This window comes from Primulina eburnea, chromosome 6, assembly GCF_022965805.1.
Source record: "Primulina eburnea isolate SZY01 chromosome 6, ASM2296580v1, whole genome shotgun sequence".
In the NCBI taxonomy this organism is placed as follows: domain Eukaryota; kingdom Viridiplantae; phylum Streptophyta; class Magnoliopsida; order Lamiales; family Gesneriaceae; genus Primulina; species Primulina eburnea.
The window spans coordinates 37,667,369-37,685,462 of record NC_133106.1 but is presented as its reverse complement, the minus strand read 5'-3'; the positions used below and the strand labels follow the sequence as shown (position 1 = coordinate 37,685,462).

Sequence of the window (18,094 nt, the reverse complement as noted above, 5' to 3'; positions counted from 1 at the left end):
ATATGTTGTCATTAATTAACGACGGAAATAAAAAATCTGTCACAAATATAATATAACGACATAATTAATTTTTCTGTCACAAATAACGACGGATTTTTAAAAATTGTCGTTAATTTACCGACAAATTGATTTTTAGTCGTTAATTAACGACGACAATTTTTAAGTTGTCGTTAATTAAAGTTAAAAATTAATATATGGCATTAATTAGAGACAAAAAACCTACAAACCCGTGCCCTTCTTCCCCAAATCAGCCGTGACCCCTTTTCTTCCCCAAACCCGTCGCCCTTCTTTCCTCCCCAAAAACGTATCGTGCATTTACCGAATCGGAGCAGCAACCACCGTAGAAGGTAGCTGAGTTCTGGACAACGGTTGTAGAGGCCGGAACGGGAATAAAGGAGAAGATCGAGCCGTGCGTGAGCTTCCTCTGCGTGTGCTTCTTGGTTCGAATTAGGTGAGCTTGTGCTTGTAACTTCGTAGTTTTGCTGTTTTTGAAGGTAGTATTTGAAGCCATTTCAGTTCCCTTGTTTTTCCAGCTTAGTTTCGGTCGAGATTTAAAGTTTTTCGACCCAAAAATTTGATGATTGTTGGTTGTTGCTTAACTAAAGCTTAAACTGTGAGTTTTAAGAGTTTTTCGGTTGAGCAACGCCTAAAACTCGATCGGCTTCTCAGGTTTCACTCGACAAGTGTTTGGTGCAGGTTAAGGGACGTAGCCAACTAAATTAATATTTTTTGTTAGAAAATATGAATTGATGTTTTATAAAACAAATGCATGTCATCTAAAAATGTGAAGTAAAACAAGAAATTGGAATGTTGGTTGGGAAATGGCGAAACGTATGTTATTTGGTAGTTGAACCATGAATGGCAGATAAACACGGGACGATTTTTCCATTTCGTTCCTAACAATATTGTTCTTCTTTTCTTTTTAATGAAATAATAATAATAAAAAAACATCCAAGCAATACATACATACATATACACACACACGTACATATGGATGGAATTATATGTAATATAAATTCATTGAAATAATTTTCAGTAACTAGACATATATTAAGTGCGGATAAAAATTTAAGATTAAATGCAAATTTAAGTACATAAAATTAATATTTCATTCATACGTTCTTCTGCAATTCTACCCCTTCTCTTGGTTGTTGCTAATAAAGGAATTGACTTTTATGATTGTTTAGATTTTAGAATATGAATTAGTTAAGTTTTCAATTTTAACTCGAGTATGTTTCTGATTTAATTTTTCATTGATCTTTTATTGAGTTATTTTGGATTTTTTTATTGAACCTCTTTTTGGCCGAGGTAACAAATATAATTCTCGAATTCAAACAATCTCTCTTCATAATCACAGTGCTTCTGAACTTTTCTTGGTCTTCCTAAAAGGTTTTGCATGTACTGTTCATGTTGTAGTTTCCAGGTCCAAAAGTTATATGGTAAGACAAATAGACAGGTACAGATATAAAGCATTATGGACTCGTGGTTAACTAAAATTTAGCATTAAATGAAATACTGGTGAGGGGTAAAAACTTGAATATGTCTTTTGTTTTATGTTTTTCGCGGGAACTTATTTACAAATGTATATATTATGTAAATATAATAATTATCATCTGATTGTGTTAGGTATTTTAATTAAACCATGAACGATACAAGATCTTGGATGTACCGTAGGTTGGAAAATGGGTTCATAAATAATGACTTCTTTAATGGTGTTGAAGAATTCGTGAATTTTGCTAAGATGCATCCTGAAATCATGTGTGGTGAAACAATGCGTTGTCCTTGTAATCACCGAAGATGTAGAAACAGAGCTTACCATGACGAAGAGGTAGTCAAATTGCATCTCTGTAGGTATGGCTTTGTACCAGGCTATTATCGTTGGCACCATCACGGTGAAACCTATATAACTCCAGAAGTTGAACATTGGATTGGTCCGTCATCATCAGCACAAGTCGAACATGTTGATCACATGCATAATATGGTTCACGATATTTATAACTCTATTAACATAGAAGATGAGCCCCAAAGTCCAAATGAGACTGCCAAAAACCTATATGAGATGCTTACGGCATCCGAGACCGAGATTTGGGAAGGTAATCCGAATGGTCATTCACAGTTGTCAGTCGTTGCTAGATTGTTGAACATGAAGGCTAAACATCACATTTCAGAAAGATGTTACGATGATCTGTGTCAGCTTATTTCCGAATTGCTACCGACAGAAAATTGCATGACCAATAGTTTTTATGACACAAAAAAATTAATAAAAGGATTAGGTTTGCCGGTTGAAAAGATTGACTGTTGTAGGAACAACTGTATGATTTACTGGAGAGATGACATTGATTTACAAGAATGTAGGTTTTGCAGGCATCCACGTTACAAACCTAGTTTACGTCGAACGGTTAAGAAAAAAAAAGTTCCATGGAATAGAATGTATTATTTTCCTCTAACATCACGTTTGCAAAGGTTGTATGCATCTGTAGAAACAGCGAAGCACATGCGTTGGCATACTGAGCATGTACAAGATGGAGATGCAATGTGTCACCCCTCTGATTCACCTGCATGGAAGCATTTTGACACAACTCATCCAGATTTTGCACTCGAGGTTCGAAATGTCAGACTGGGACTTTCAGCTGATGGTTTTCAACCATTCGGTCAGTCAGGACAACAATATTCATCATGGCCAGTTATACTAACACCTTACAATTTGCCTCCATGGATGTGCATGAAAGATGAATACATGTTCTTGACAGTTATAGCTCCCGGACCTAGTAATCCTAAGAACAAGTTAGATGTGTTCTTGCAACCTCTTATCGCTGAATTGAACGAACTTTGGTCAGTTGGGGCAAAGACATATGATGTTCACGAGAAAACAAATTTTACTATGCGTGCCTCTTTGCTATGGACAATTAGTGATTTTCCTGCATATGCAATGTTATCTGGATGGAGTACCGCCGGTAAACTAGCATGTCCTTACTGTATGGAAAACTCTGATGCTTTCACATTGCCGAATGGTGGTAAAACATCATGGTTCGATAACCATCGTAAGTTTTTACCAATGGATCATAATTTCAGACGAAATATTAAATGGTTCAAGAAAAATCACCAAGTGAAAAAGCCTCCTCCACATATAAAATCCGGGGATGAAATTATTGAAGAACTTGAAAGTTATGGGTTTCGTAGTGTGATCGAACCAGAGGCTACTGAAGTGAACTCAGAAATTGTAAGACGATGTAAATGCGGTTGGAGAAAACGCAGTATCTTTTGGGAATTACCGTATTGGAGAACAAATCTGATTAGACACAATCTAGATGTTATGCACATCGAGAAAAATGTTTTTGAGAACATATTTAATACCATTCTTAATGTTCCCGGCCGAACAAAAGATAATGCAAAATCGAGAGAAGATCTAAAAGAATTTTGCAACAGGCCAGAATTACATCGAGATGACATATCTAACATATATCCTAAAGCTTGCTATACATTGGATAAGCATAGCAAAGTAGTATTGTGTAACTGGTTGAGAAATTTAAAGTTCTCGGATGGATATGCATCTAAGATGTCAAGATGTGTTGATATGGCTAAATTGAAGATGTTTGGAATGAAAAGTCACGATTGTCATGTGTTCATGCAAAGATTGATCCCAATTGCTTTCAAGGAATTACTTCCAAATAATGTGTGGCAAGCTCTAACAGAGTTAAGTCTTTTCTTCAAAGACATTACAGCAAGAAGCATAAGATATTCTGACATGGTTCGTATGGAGAATGATATTCCTGTGATACTTTGCAAACTAGAAAGAATATTCCCTCCAAGTTTTTTTGATTGTATGGAGCATCTTCCTGTGCACTTAGCTTATGAAGCTAGAATTGCTGGCCCTGTTCAATATCGATGGATGTATCCTTTTGAGCGATTTCTGCGAAGACTAAAAAACAATGTTCGTAACAAAGCAAGAGTGGAAGGATCAATTTCTAATGCATATTTAGTTGAAGAGGCATCATATTTTTGTACTCATTACTTTAGCGCAAGTGTGAAGACCCGTTTGAGGAAACAATCACGTAATGATGAAGGGGATAATTCACAAGCTGGAGACGTTTCCAATGTTTCTATATTTAATTTCAATGGTCGACCAATGGGTGCTTCTAGGTTCAGACGATTGGATGACACAGAGTACCATGCAGCACGAACATACATACTGCTCAATTGTGAAGAAGTGAAACCATATGTCAGGTGAAAATTAAGTTCATTGATATTTTTTTTTGTTGAGGTTTATAACCATTACATATGTTGACGAATCTTTGATTAATTGCAGCATTTTTGAGTCTGAGTTACAGTTGAATAATCAATCCATTAACTCACGTGAGCTGGATTTAAGGCTACAAACGGAATTTGCCTTATGGTTTGAACAATACGTAATACATATATCTTTCTTCATTTCAACTGTAAAATATTAAGTGTTCCATTTGAAAATATTTTTGGCTTCTAACTTTTTAAATGCATAGGTACAACAACCGGGAGCAAATCTACCAGACAAATGTCTAGAAAATATTGCATTTGGTCCATTACGTAAAATTAAATCATATAGTGGATATTTTGTCAGTGGTTTCAGATTCCACACTGTACGTCACGGTGCAACAAGATCTACCAGTAATTCTGGAGTTACTGTCAAAGGTTCGGGCAACACTAACAATGAGATCAATTACTACGGTAACATAGAAGAGATAATCGAAGTGGAATATCCAGGGTTGCCTATCAAGCGTATTGTTTTGTTCAAATGTGCATGGTTCGACCCAACACCAAAAACAGGAACAAGACATCATCCAAAATACCAACTATTTGATGTTAACAAGAACAAAAGACTTCACATCTATGAACCTTTCATTTTTGCAGTCCAAGCTGCTCAAGTTGTTTATGTCACTTACCCAAATGTGAAAAGGTCAACTGATGAATGGTTGGCAGTGTGTAAGATGCAACCAAGATCATCTATTCAAGCACCCATTCCCAATGTTGTATCGTCCGTAGATAATGAAGCTTTCCAGAATGAGGAAATTGGGCATCATATCATCGATGTTGAGGATATAACCACATCTCATGTGCTAACAGATGTTGAAATCTTGTATGAGGAGATAGATGAATTAGATGAGTTTGATGAAAATGAATTGGAAATTTTTATATCATCTGGAGGTGATGATAGTGAAAATGATGATGCCTACTCCAATGATGATGTTTAAGTTGATAAGTTTTATGTAGCTATGATTATGAATGTTTCGTTCACATATACTCGAGACATTTGTGTGTGGATGTTAATATTTATATTTGGTTTTAATGTATTTTAATTTTTATATCATGCATAATGATTGTCTGTATACATGTATTTGAGTTTGTTCATCTTAAAAAAATTACTCAGATGGCTTTAGAAGGTTCCCATGATTCTAGGATCTTGATTGTGGCCTCAGGTGGCAAGTAAGTCACACTGCTTTGTTTATGTTAACATTGAAAGTTTTTGAGTATTATTCAATTTTATTTTTATATGATCTATGTGGTGTAGATTCTTACCAGACAGTCATGCAGTCTCAGCCTTTATCACTGATAAATTTGCTGAGAAACAGTGCATGGGGGGTCACACATGGCGATATGTGGATGTTGCGACAAAGGCATACTACTGGGGCGAGTTCGTGGTAAGATTAATGATTAAATATTATATGTTGCTTTGAAATAAATAATTAAAAATTTTATGTTTTGTTCAAATCTTTATTTAGTTTATTTGAAATGCAGAAATCGTATCGTTGGCGTACTGATCATGACGCTCATATTAGGGCTACATGGAAAACACTTGCAGCCGATCTGTATAGGAAAACACTTTGCAGTTGGCGTGCAAAGCCTAAACTCCCACTTGGGGTTAATATCCAAATTTGGAACAAGTGGAAGGAAATCTGGAGTTCCTCTCAGTGGCAAAATAAGTCAGAGAAAGCTAAAAATAATAGGAATACAGAGCCTGAAGGACCAGGAACAGGGGTGGTTAAACACATTGGATGTTCTCGCTGTTTCATTCAACATTCTATTAAAATGGTAAGTTTAAATTTCTGTTATAATATGTCAATGAATAATACATATATATAAATTTCTAAGCATCGTTGGTTTTGAAGCGTGAGGAGTTGGGGCGTGATGCAAGTGCTTATGAGTTATTCAAAATGACGCATCAGAAAAAAGATGGTACATGGGTTGATGCTAGGTCAAAGGCTCTTGATGTGAGTTTTATATATAAGAAAGATTTTTGAATTATGCATTTTTATCTATGACTTATGCAATTGTTGTAAATCAATTAATTTCTCTTTGTTATCCTAGGCCGAGATGAATGCTCAGTTTCTTGAAGCAACACAACTTGATGCTGATTTTGAGTCACCACATAATCCAACCCCAGAGGTTCAAAATGAACTCTATATATTGGCTGTTGGTGGGGTTAAAAAGAGAAAACTGTATGGTGTTGGCTCGCAGGCTGAGGTGTTGTATCCTGAAGCTATGTCGGGACGTGCAACACACACACGTGCTAACTCTATGGATGTGGCTGCCGCTAAAGCTGAAGCTGCCGCTGCGACTTCTAAAGTAGAGGAACTTACAAGGGAATTGACTAGCTTGAGGCAACAGGTTCGTTACTTGATGGAGCATGCACTTATTGACCCCCAAGCCACATCTTATGATGATGATAGCACACAACCATAGTCCCCTTAGATATGTCATGGTTAATAGGCTTTTTTGTAAGTATTGAAGCCACTGTGTCTCCATATTTTGGTCATTGAACATTTGGACAGAGGGCTGTCCAATTCAACATTTAATGACAGAAATTATAAATCCGTCACTAAACTTAGTGACGAAAATTATCATGTTGTCACTAATTTTAGCGACAGATTTATAATTTGTCACTAAGTTTAGTGACGGATTTATAATTTCTGTCGTTAATATTAACGACCAAAACATATATCTGTCGCTAGATTTAATGACGGATTTATGATTTCTGTCGCAAATATCAATGACAAAAACTTAAATCTGTCGCTAACTTTACCGACGCCTTTACAATTTCGGTCGCTGATTTAGTGACGGATATATGATTTCTGTCGCAAATTTAGCGACGAAATATTTTTCGGTCACTAAAATATTGCGACCAAATTTAAATTTCCGTCGTTATTATTTAACGACAAACATAAATATTCCGTCGTAAATAACGACAGAATTACACTTTCCGTCGTTATACAAGTCCGCGACGCTAAATTCTTTGACGATCGATATTCCGTCGCTATTATGTCGCTAAATACTTTCGGTGACAAAATAGCGACAGAAATTTCCGTCGTTATTTGTAAATTTTTTTGTAGTGCAAGCAGTTGCCGCACTTGAGGCCACCATGTGGCAGCTTTCATGTGTCATCAAATCTAAAAATAATTCTTCCGAACAACCTATTTTGCTCGATCAAACTCACGTTCCAAACCAAATATCTTGGGAACTAGCTGTCAACAAAGCCTTGGACTCCATTAAAAGCAAAGATTCCAATCTAAACAAGGTTCTAATCTAGCAAGATCCTCCTAACTTGTTTAATTTTGTAGCTTAAATTCATGAATGGTTAACCTGAAAATTTATATGTATACAGGTTGTACTTGCACGTAGCAGCCGAGTACATACAAATGCAGAAATCGACCCCTTGATGTGGTTGGAAGCCTTACAGGCTGAAGGGGTTAATTCCTACCAATTTTGTCTCCAACCTCCCGAAGCACCTGCTTTCATCGGGAACACTGTGAGTATAAATTTTCATGACTTGTATACAAGAAAAAGTATCCGTACCCTTTAGTATTCGGCGCTTTGAATTCGTTGTCTTGCAATATTTTGATATTCTTCTGTGTATATTATTGTGAATCAGCCCGAACGACTATTTTACCGGGACCAGCTTAGTGTCACCAGCGATGCATTGGCCGCTACACGAGCCAGAGGAACATCGGAGGCTCTAGATTTACAGATTGGACGCGATTTGCTTTCAAGGTATAAATTAACTGGTTATCAGATTGTTAAAAAGTTATCGTATCACTTGGATGCTTCATATTCTGAGCAGCATCATTTCGTTTGGTGATTCATTTGCAGTCCTAAAGATCACCATGAATTTGCAGTAGTACGAGAAAGCATCAGAAGAAAACTCGAAGTAAGTTTAGCTTATAGATAATCCATAATTCAGTGATTAAAGCAATATTTGGATTAATTTTTAGAGTCAATGAATTATTGTTTGATTTCTGACATGATAATTCTTGAACGTCTTTAGGCTATATGTTCGAGCACAATAGTCGAACCAAACAAAGCTCTGAGGAAACTCCCACGAGTTCAACATCTTTACGCTAAACTCACAGGCACACTCGAACAAGAAGACGATGAGGTATATATATATATATTGGTCCCTGCTTATTTTATTCAACTTTGTTCCTTGGAATCATAATATGTATAAAGCAAAGATTATATAAAAATATTTTCCAGTTTAAGATTTTGTCGTCCCTTCATCCGACTCCAGCTGTTTGTGGGCAGCCTATGGAGGACGCCCGAGTATTTATAATCGAAACTGGTAAGCAAACACTACTCAGATGGCCTTATAAGTCAGGATTCAAATCCCTGAGCTAGTGTCCTCGTTTCAACTATCATTTGAGTTTGATGAATATGGATGACACTGATGCATTAGATATTAATCAATGATGCAGAATCATTCGACCGAGGATACTACGCTGGCCCTGTTGGGTGGTTTGGTGGTGCAGAGAGTGAGTTTGCGGTAGGAATAAGATCAGCCTTGGTCGGCAAGGTAATATTAGTATTACCTTAACAAAGATATTGCCACATATGAATTAGATTTATCAAAAATCGTCGCGATTTTATCGATGAAAACTAAATAGTTTTGCATTTAAATTTGCCAGGAAGTTGGTGCTATATTGTACGCGGGAACTGGGATAGTAGAAGGGAGCAAACCAGCAATGGAATGGAAGGAATTAGAGCTCAAAACCTCACAGGTCTGTATCAAATAGATGAAACTCGACACCGATTTATGTTCTAAACGTTCGAATGCTAATATATGAAGATTAAGCTGATTCTAAATGAAGATTGTTATCATTTTCCACAGTTCACGAAATTGATGAAACGTGAAGCACCTCGAATGGCAATGAGTGGACAGCCACAGCATTGAAGTTGCGTTACACCCCAAATAGTAGCCAAGAAATTTTAAAAAATATATATATAAACTATATAATTAGATAAAATAATATAAACTTTGATCAAGATAATATTTGAAAAATAAATAAATGAAATGAAATAAGAGATGTCATTATCTTTTAATTAATAATATGAACTTTAGATATGGAGTCTTAGATACTATTGATACTTTTTAAAAATAAATGGAGTAGAAATAATATTTTAGGATATGTTAGATAATGCATATAACTTATGTTTATAGATTTTGGTGTTACACGAGACTTATACTTTAAGTTATTACAATTTATATAAGCGTACACTCCTATTTTGACATTATTCGCAAAAGTTCCACAATAATGGATTTGGATCCATGTTGTTATTGGTGCTTTATTGTTTCCTTATATGTTGGAATTATGTATTCAATTATGTTCTTGTGAAAATCTGGATGATATGTAGACTTGTCAAATTGGGTCAGGCCCGTCGGGTCGGCCCGCCCCGCTATAAAAATTGAGCGGGTTGAGCTGATAAAATAGCAGCCCGTTTGGAGGCGGGCCAAATGGGTTGAGCCCGTTTGGGTTGCGGGCCAAGATGGGTCGAGCCCAAACGGGGCGGGTTGGCCCGCCAAATTTGGGAAGAATTTTATATTTTTTTTATATTTTTGAGTTGTAAATTTTATACAAAAATTGGAATAAGTCACATGCGCCTCCATCACTCTATTATCTTATTTCTTTCTTATTTTTCTCATTGATCTCACCTCCATCACTAACTCTTGTAAAATATGAATCTTAAAGAGAAGAAATTTCTTTAAATTTTATTCATTAATCTTAAAATAATTTTTAAACATAACAGTTGTTTGTTTGAAGTCCGACGAATTGTAGTGAAATTTTGTGGACCCGACGGAGGTTTGATAATTATGTGTATTGTTGAACACATAATATTTTCTAAAATTTACAACCTTATCTTTCCTCGACTTTTTGTTCTCTTCCATGTCTCAATCTTCATTTTGGTTTAAGCACTTTATTTTTTTTGTATTATGTTGATGTTTTCTTAATTTCTCTTCTTTCAATGTTTTTAAGTATTTTATGAAACTATTTGACTAAAATATATTTTTCTTCTATATTTACTATAATATTGTTTAGTATTTTTTTTTCTTTAAAAAAATAAGCGGGTCGGCCCGCCTAGCCCGCGGCCCAAGGTGGGTTGGGTTGGGTTGGCCATTTAGAGGCCCGCGAAAATGGCGGGCCGGCCCGCCCCGCCCCGCCTAATGACGGGTTGCGGCGGGTTGCGGGCTGGCCCGCCCCGCCAGCCCGTTTTGACATGTATAATGATATGTATGTAATGTGAGTCATCTCTTGGTTCCTACGTGGCCACCTTTTGTTTCTCTGTGGTCAAAGTTTTGCATGACATGGTCTCATTGTGAATATTGTTATGTTCTGACCGTCATGTGAGCCATTTCTTGGTTCTGCGGGTCAAAATGCTGCATGTGAGGTGGAGTATGTGAGATACCTCTTGTTTTCTTATGATCAAAATATTGCATGATAGAAATTTTGATATATATTCTATTATTATGTTATTCTTACATTCTGTCACCCTATCTACATGTGTATATATTGTTTATTATTGTGGAAGCTTTTGTTGTTATCCTTGAGATCGAATTAGTGGTTGGATACATAAGTGCATGTACTGAATAATTTTGGTTTCATGTAATAATCTGGATGAGGAAGACGAATATGTAGAATATATAAAAGAGATCATTGATGATGAGAATGACATAGGAGTTGGAATTGGATTTGGAATTGGATTTGGAAATTCAAGTATTTGAAATTCCATTTGGTGTTTGGTTTAAAATTTAAAAATGGTATTTACAAATCCATTTCTTGTTTGGAGAAAAAAGGATTCGAATTTGGAATTTTAAAATTTTACTAAACTACCCTTAGAAATTTTTGGTGGAGAATGATGTGTTGGATAAAAAAGTAATTTTATGTTTTTAAAATCCAAATCCCACCAAATCTTATCAAATTTGATGGGATTTGGATATACTTGTTGAAATCCCATGAAATCCTAAGCAAATCCGAATCCTTTTTTATTAACATCTTGCCAAACAGTAAAAATAGGATTTTGAAATCCAAATCCCATGAAATCCTCTCAAATCCTGGTTGCCAAACACACTGTAAGGATTTGCGGATTATTTTTTTTTCAAAAATTTGGCTAGTCCTTTGGAAGACTAATTTAAATTAGTCATTGATACAATCGACTCACTGTTTTTTTTAAATAAATAAATTATGATTTTTATAAATTTTAGACCTTGTGTTGATTATATGAGTTATCGTTACTTTAAACAAGGCTTGACCACTACAAATATTGCGTGTTTGGGTGTGAGAAATAAGGGGCCTTACAAAAGTGCAGATCGCTATATAGATAGAATACAACACCCAAATTGTTTTCTTGATATTTCTTGTAAATATGAATGAAATATTGTTGAAATGTTAAAAGAGTATACCAGGATGCAACTGTTGTCCTGTATTTCCATTGTTGCTTTATTCAATTTATGGATTTTTTGGTGAATGGTTTACTCTGTTTCATTTGTGAATTTAATTTTACACAATGTAATGCTCCAAATATTAAGTACTGGATTCCATAGCATATTTTCTGAAAGATATTATTTATTTTAGATCATTAAAATTACGAATGACATAATTTTGAATGACATTAATGGGACTGTTTGCGACTGTGGTCGGTAGGCAAACATATCATGATGTATCCAAATGTAGCTTGTATGGTAGGATACAATATTGAGCTCGGAGATACGAGGTTCAATTCTTTTTTGTTTCTGTCATCTCAACTTTGAGCTTGCAACACATGGTTTCTGTGGTGTCGTTTAACTGTCAGCATGATTTGCAAACTAGAACTTTATAATTTGACTTTATCTAGAGCACACAAAAAATAGCGGTCGCGAATTCCAAGGTTAAAAAAAACATATCATCCATGGCATCGGCAGTGTTCTAAAAATTTCAAATAGTAAACTTTCTAGCTAAGACTTCGACTTTCGAAATACGAAGATTAAATCAATATTTTTAGTCCGTAAATTTTATAGAAATGTGATTTTTATATTCTAAATTAATATTTGAAACTAAGAGAGTTTTTTTATTATTTAAAACATTAAATGAACGGAACGGAAAAGTATTAAATGATTTAATTAACATATGATCTCTTTGGCTGCCAATTAAATTATTATATTTCTACGGTCCAACTTCACGTCTGTCTTTCATATCAGTCTTAAACTCAAGATAAATCACAAGTTAGCATAGGTATTTCTTTGCAATTTAACCCTGTTGAACGGAAAACATAGGAAACCATGGGAAAAATAAGACAACCAAGAAAGAAAGAAGAAAAAATTCCGATAATTCTTCCATTAATTAATTAATTAATTAATCAAACGAAGTAATAAATGAACATATAAAATCAAAATTTTATTCATCTTTACAAGAAATTAAATAATGTGGGATGTCCGGAGATCAACCGGAAAGAATTGGATTTCTGATATCTCTATTCCTGTTATATCTGCAAATGTTGACCATATATATGTCCGGAGTAAGCTCTCTCAATACTCCATCCTTCAGGGCTTTCCGCTTACGGCCATTCGAGCTTCTTCGTGTTTCATCAATTTAGTGAACTATACATGAAAATCAAACTAACATACATTTAAAATCCATTCTCTTTTAAACAAGTGATTGCAAAAGTGTCAAATTTCATGTATTTGACACATATATATACCTGTGAGGTTTTAAGCTCTAATTCCTTCCATTCCATGGCTGGTTTGCTCCCTTCTACTATCCCAGTTCCAGCATACAATATAGCACCAACGTCCTGGCAAATTTAAATGCAATATTAGTTAGTTTCATCAATAAAATCGCGACGATTTTCGATAAATTTAATTCATATGTGGCAATATCTTTGTTCAGGTACTAATATTACCTTGCCAACCAAGGCTGATCTTATTCCTACAGCAAACTCACTCTCTGCACCACCAAACCACCCAACAGGGCCAGCGTAGTATCCTCGGTCGAATGATTCTGCATCATTGATTAATATCTAATGCATCAGTGTCATCCATATTCATAAAACTCAAATGATAGTTGAAACGAGGACACTAGCTCAGGGATTTGAATCCTGACTTATAAGGCCATCTGAGTAGTGTTTGCTTACCAGTTTCGATTATAAATACTCGGGCGTCCTCCATAGGCTGCCCACAAACAGCTGGAGTCGGATGAAGAGACGACAAAATCTTAAACTGGAAAATATTTTTAGATATTTAGTCTCTGCTTTATACATGATTTTATGATTCCAAGGAACAAAGTTGAATAAAGTAAGCAAGGACCTCTCTATATATTATATATATACCTCATCATCTTCTTGTTCGAGTGTGCCTGTGAGTTTGGCGTAAAGATGTTGAACTCGTGGGAGTTTCCTCAGAGCTTTGTTTGGTTCGACTATTGTGCTCGAACATATAGCCTAAAGACGTTCAAGAATTATCATGTCAGAAATCAAACAATAATGCATTGACTCTAAAAATGAATCCAAATATTGCTTTAATCAGTCAATTATGGATTATCTATAAGCCAAACTTACTTCGAGTTTTCTTCTGATGCTTTCTCGTACTACAGCAAATTCATGGTGATCTTTAGGACTGCAAATGAATCACCAAACAAAATGATGCTGCTCAGAATATTAAGCATCCAAGTGATATGATAACTTTTTAACAATCGATCTGATAACCAGTTAATTACCTTGAAAGCAAATCGCGTCCAATCTGTAAATCTAAAGCCTCCGATGTTCCTCTGGCTCGTGTAGCGGCCAATGCATCGCTGGTGACACTAAGCTGGTCCCGGTAAAATAGTCGTTCGGGCTGATTCACAATAATATACACAGACGAATATCAAAATATTGCAAGACAACGAATTCAAAGCGCCGAATACTAAAGGGTACGGATACTTTTTCTTGTATACAAGTCATGAAAATTTATACTCACAGTGTTCCCGATGAAAGCAGGTGCTTCAGGAGGTTGGAGACAAAATTGGTAGGAATTAACCCCTTCAGCCTGTAAGGCTTCCAACCACATCAAGGGGTCGATTTCTGCATTTGTATGTACTCGGCTGCTACGTGCAAGTACAACCTGTATACATATAAATTTTCAGGTTACCATTCATGAATTTAAGCTACAAAATTAAACAAGTTAGGAGGATCTTGCTAGATTAGAACCTTGTTTAGATTGGAATCTTTGCTTTTAATGGAGTCCAAGGCTTTGTTGACAGCTAGTTCCCAAGATATTTGGTTTGGAACGTGAGTTTGATCGAGCAAAATAGGTTGTTCGGAAGAATTATTTTTAGATTTGATGACACATGAAAGCTGCCACATGGTGGCCTCAAGTGCGGCAACTGCTTGTTCGTATGTTGTGGAAAGGCGGTTGTCCCATGCGACGGTTGCCGCGATCATCGAACTTCCTTCAAACTCATCAAATTCCACCTGCAATATTTTTCATTAACCCCATAACATATAAACTTCAATCTTTGTTTTTTAGTTTTGCATTCAGAAAAGAAACTGATTAATTACCTGAGGGACCATGAAATAAAAAGACGCAAAGTCTTGCCATTCGGGAGATATGTTAGCTCTTGCATCAAAACGCATTCCACCATAAGCACGGATCAGTGGAGAGCTTTTAGACAAGAACCTGATCAAAATCATATATATTTGTTGGAATATGTACACTTCGCTTCTCGAAAATTAGGTCATAGGAGATGGAAACTAAATTTAAAGCTACCTTTTGATGGAATGCCAATCATTCAAAGAGAATCCGTCGAGATGGCGAAATGAAACGGCTGAACCAAATCCAGCAACACCAACTAACTTTTCTTCATTATTCTTATGACGACTGGGAACGATGGACGATTCGCGACCAGAATAATAACTGCGTGGGAGCACAGGATCTAAGCTCTGAGAACGTAGCCAATCTAGTGCCTCGATGTGCTCGTCAATCGGCACCTTTTACAAAAAGCATTTAACATAAGAGAAATATCCATCGAATTCGAACTCATGCTCACGAGGGCTAACAGTAATATATATAGCATGCTGCATGTGTTTGGGTATTTTTTTAACAAATTATTCGTTTTTGCATTTGAGCAGAAATATATAATACCAAATATAACAAATGTTACTGTACTGTAACTATAGAGTAATATGTGTTATGTATTAATATACATAAAACTAGCTTTGAAGAAAATATGTTTGCCAAGTAAAAGTGCAAGATCAGGAACAAGATTGAATGATGTGTCGCATGCACACAAATGAATCCATTAATTCTTCACTTTAACATGAACATCCATCCAACTGTTGGTTTTGAATGAGAAGATATTGATGAACAAGGTGTAAAACGTATAATAACTGACATATATACCTCGAGACGAATAATCCCAGAATCAAGTTGTGATGGGTTCGACTTCAAGTCGTAAATGGCTGAGTTGAGACGATCAGCAGCCGAAGCTGGTGTGGGTGCCATTGGAAATGTTTTGGTCTCAATGGTACCAATTGGTGCTCTAGGATCTTCACTTTGGCAACCATTCATGGATAGTGAAGACAACTCCTTGTATTTCTAAGAACATTCATAATAAAATATTAGCTATATTTTGAGAACAAGAAATATTTTGTTCCCAGATAACTCAAAATTTTGCATTCTTACTTTGTTGCTCGTGAAATGAACCGAATGTTTGGCATGTGCCGTTGCTGATGAGAAGGAGATCGGTTTCGCGGATTTGATGTTGGAAGAACTGGTAATGCAATGGTTAGCTACTGCTGCCATTTTTTGCTAGATTATGTGCAAGATTAATGTTGTTTTGTTTATGTACTTGTGTGCTTTTTGTCTTGAAATATTTGTATGGGTATTTATACTAGTAGTAGAACAAACTTTAGGTCAAATTTCACGCCATAACGGACTGAAAAATAGTTTAATCAAACAAAGTGTTTTGACTGTATATATGTTAATTGTTTATTCATAATTTTCTTACCTTTGCCGCCTAGGAGGAAGTTACTTACATTATTCCACCATTATTGTTTTTAATTAACGGTGGATGTAGCAAAATTTAAATTCGACTACTTTACATTGAATTTAGGATATATGAACTTTAACCAGATTATTTTCCCACCATATCTGGTTATTCTTTGTTTTTCACAAACAATATAATATAATGTAAATTTAATATATTGAAATGACACAATTAATGTGTGTGTTTTTCCATTTGCAAATGGCGTTTGTCAAGGACCTGAGTTCGAAACTTTTTTCCTATGGCTTACTGTGCTAGTCAATATTGTCGTTTCATTTTCCAAATAAAATAATTTCCTTTTTTTTTTTGGAAAAACCTACATCTTGACTTGGACTGTATTGATACTGTGATACATACAATTATACTTATTTATTTAATTTTTATTCTTTTTTTATTTTATAAAAACTGTATTTTATATTTAGTTCTAATAAAATATATATTCCTTTTTTTGCAGGACAAGATACGGCAGCTTTAAAATAGAGCTTCCGAATTTGAAAAAGGCATGCCTCAGGTGCAGTCAATAAACAGAAACTACCAAGAAGCATGCTGGAATGACTCGCATAAAATTTTAACATTAATGTTCGTGTGCATATATATTTTTTAATAATATATTTTCTGATAATTTTTGCATCAGATACAATTAATATATTTATTCAAAATATTTGGTCCATTAGTCAGAGATAAACCATCATGTGAGAATTAGTTTAGTTGAATCTTTTAGTCAATTAGATTTAAAAATGAATGTATTATTTATTTACACATCAATTTTGAATTATGTTTACTTGATTGCCTTGGGTCACTCCAAGGTCATTTTGCTACGTGAACGCGGGCATCCATTGTGGATTGATGTCTGATGGGACCGAAAATTTGAATGTTCGTCGCAGAATCAACCGGGTACAGCGCACAGGAACCCCTAAAATCTTTGACAATTTTAGGAAATAGCATAATATATGCACAATTCAACATCAAGTTTAAAACAGCACTACAAAAAACATTCAACATGCCATAAAAAGATTATTCTCTATATTTATACGTCTACAACTCCGAACGTCGACTCTTGATCGAAAAATCGAGTATACAATCCATAAACCTGATATGGTTCGATATCGAAACATGAAAATGTTGATAATAAAGGTGATTATCTAGTCTAACACAAACAGTGGAAGTTCAAGATTCCAAACTCATTTTAAGTTTGTTACATCTTTAATTTGAAACACACCAGATGACTTATTTAACTAATGAAAAAGAGAGTACTAGTCGACTAGTCGTTTACCTGATCAGCCCAACATACAGATTTACCTTGGGTTGCTGTATGATTTAGCTAAACCAGAGAGAGCACTCAATTTTACCCTGGTTACTTCAGCTTTTTGCACATCATCCTCGTCCAAATCATTTGACCATTTGCTGTTTCCCAATTCAGTCACCACCTCTATCGGACATTGTTCTACAGCATAAAACCTCTGCTCGACTTTTGATGTTCCTAGTTTTTTTTTTCGATAATAACATACTAAATTATACAAAAACGTGGATTCTTTCAAACTAGCACGCAAAAAGAATTACTCAGTAACCATCAACAGCCCGAAATCCTTATTAATTGGATAAAAAAGGGTGTAAATTGGCGATTATAAAACGTATCTTCAGCAAACAAGACATCCTTCTAAAATCATTGTAAATGATTCATTGCATCCTGTCTTGCGTCCTAGAGATGATCAATACAGATATTACTTGTAAGGATTCAAACAAAAATGATTAGTTACCCAGTTAACACGGAATGATGGGTTAGTTGAACAAGGTGTACA

General features: G+C 35.3%; 2 protein-coding genes across 6 annotated transcripts; one reads left to right on the top strand and one right to left on the bottom strand.

The window, feature by feature from the left end:
• The first annotated feature begins 224 nt into the window (after positions 1 to 224).
• On the top strand, positions 225 to 9,499 carry LOC140835038 (uncharacterized). Of its 5 annotated transcripts, XM_073200340.1 has the most exons (15): positions 225 to 451; positions 5,402 to 5,457; positions 5,543 to 5,672; positions 5,770 to 6,063; positions 6,141 to 6,242; positions 6,340 to 6,639; positions 7,322 to 7,546; positions 7,634 to 7,777; positions 7,901 to 8,019; positions 8,119 to 8,176; positions 8,294 to 8,404; positions 8,503 to 8,587; positions 8,721 to 8,818; positions 8,931 to 9,023; positions 9,134 to 9,499. In XM_073200340.1, exons 2-15 carry the CDS (start codon positions 5,402 to 5,404, stop codon positions 9,194 to 9,196), a joined length of 1,878 nt encoding a protein of 625 aa, XP_073056441.1. In that variant the 5' UTR covers positions 225 to 451; the 3' UTR covers positions 9,197 to 9,499. The 5 variants fall into 5 exon arrangements, 3 of the variants coding, with proteins under 3 accessions (XP_073056441.1, XP_073056440.1, XP_073056442.1); XM_073200339.1 differs by lacking the exon at positions 225 to 451 and having other exon boundaries at positions 5,222 to 5,457; positions 9,134 to 9,497; XR_012118802.1 differs by lacking the exons at positions 225 to 451; positions 8,503 to 8,587 and having other exon boundaries at positions 5,222 to 5,457; positions 9,134 to 9,198.
• A 3,083-nt stretch (positions 9,500 to 12,582) lies between these two features.
• On the bottom strand, positions 12,583 to 16,091 carry LOC140833606 (isochorismate synthase, chloroplastic-like). Its single transcript, XM_073197940.1, has 13 exons — positions 15,935 to 16,091; positions 15,653 to 15,847; positions 15,020 to 15,240; positions 14,812 to 14,929; positions 14,461 to 14,724; positions 14,231 to 14,374; positions 13,989 to 14,107; positions 13,831 to 13,888; positions 13,603 to 13,713; positions 13,408 to 13,492; positions 13,177 to 13,274; positions 12,976 to 13,068; positions 12,583 to 12,874 (listed from the first exon to the last, which is right to left on the bottom strand). Exons 1-13 carry the CDS (start codon positions 16,052 to 16,054, stop codon positions 12,818 to 12,820), a joined length of 1,683 nt encoding a protein of 560 aa, XP_073054041.1. The 5' UTR covers positions 16,055 to 16,091; the 3' UTR covers positions 12,583 to 12,817.
• Between the last annotated feature and the right edge of the window lie 2,003 nt (positions 16,092 to 18,094).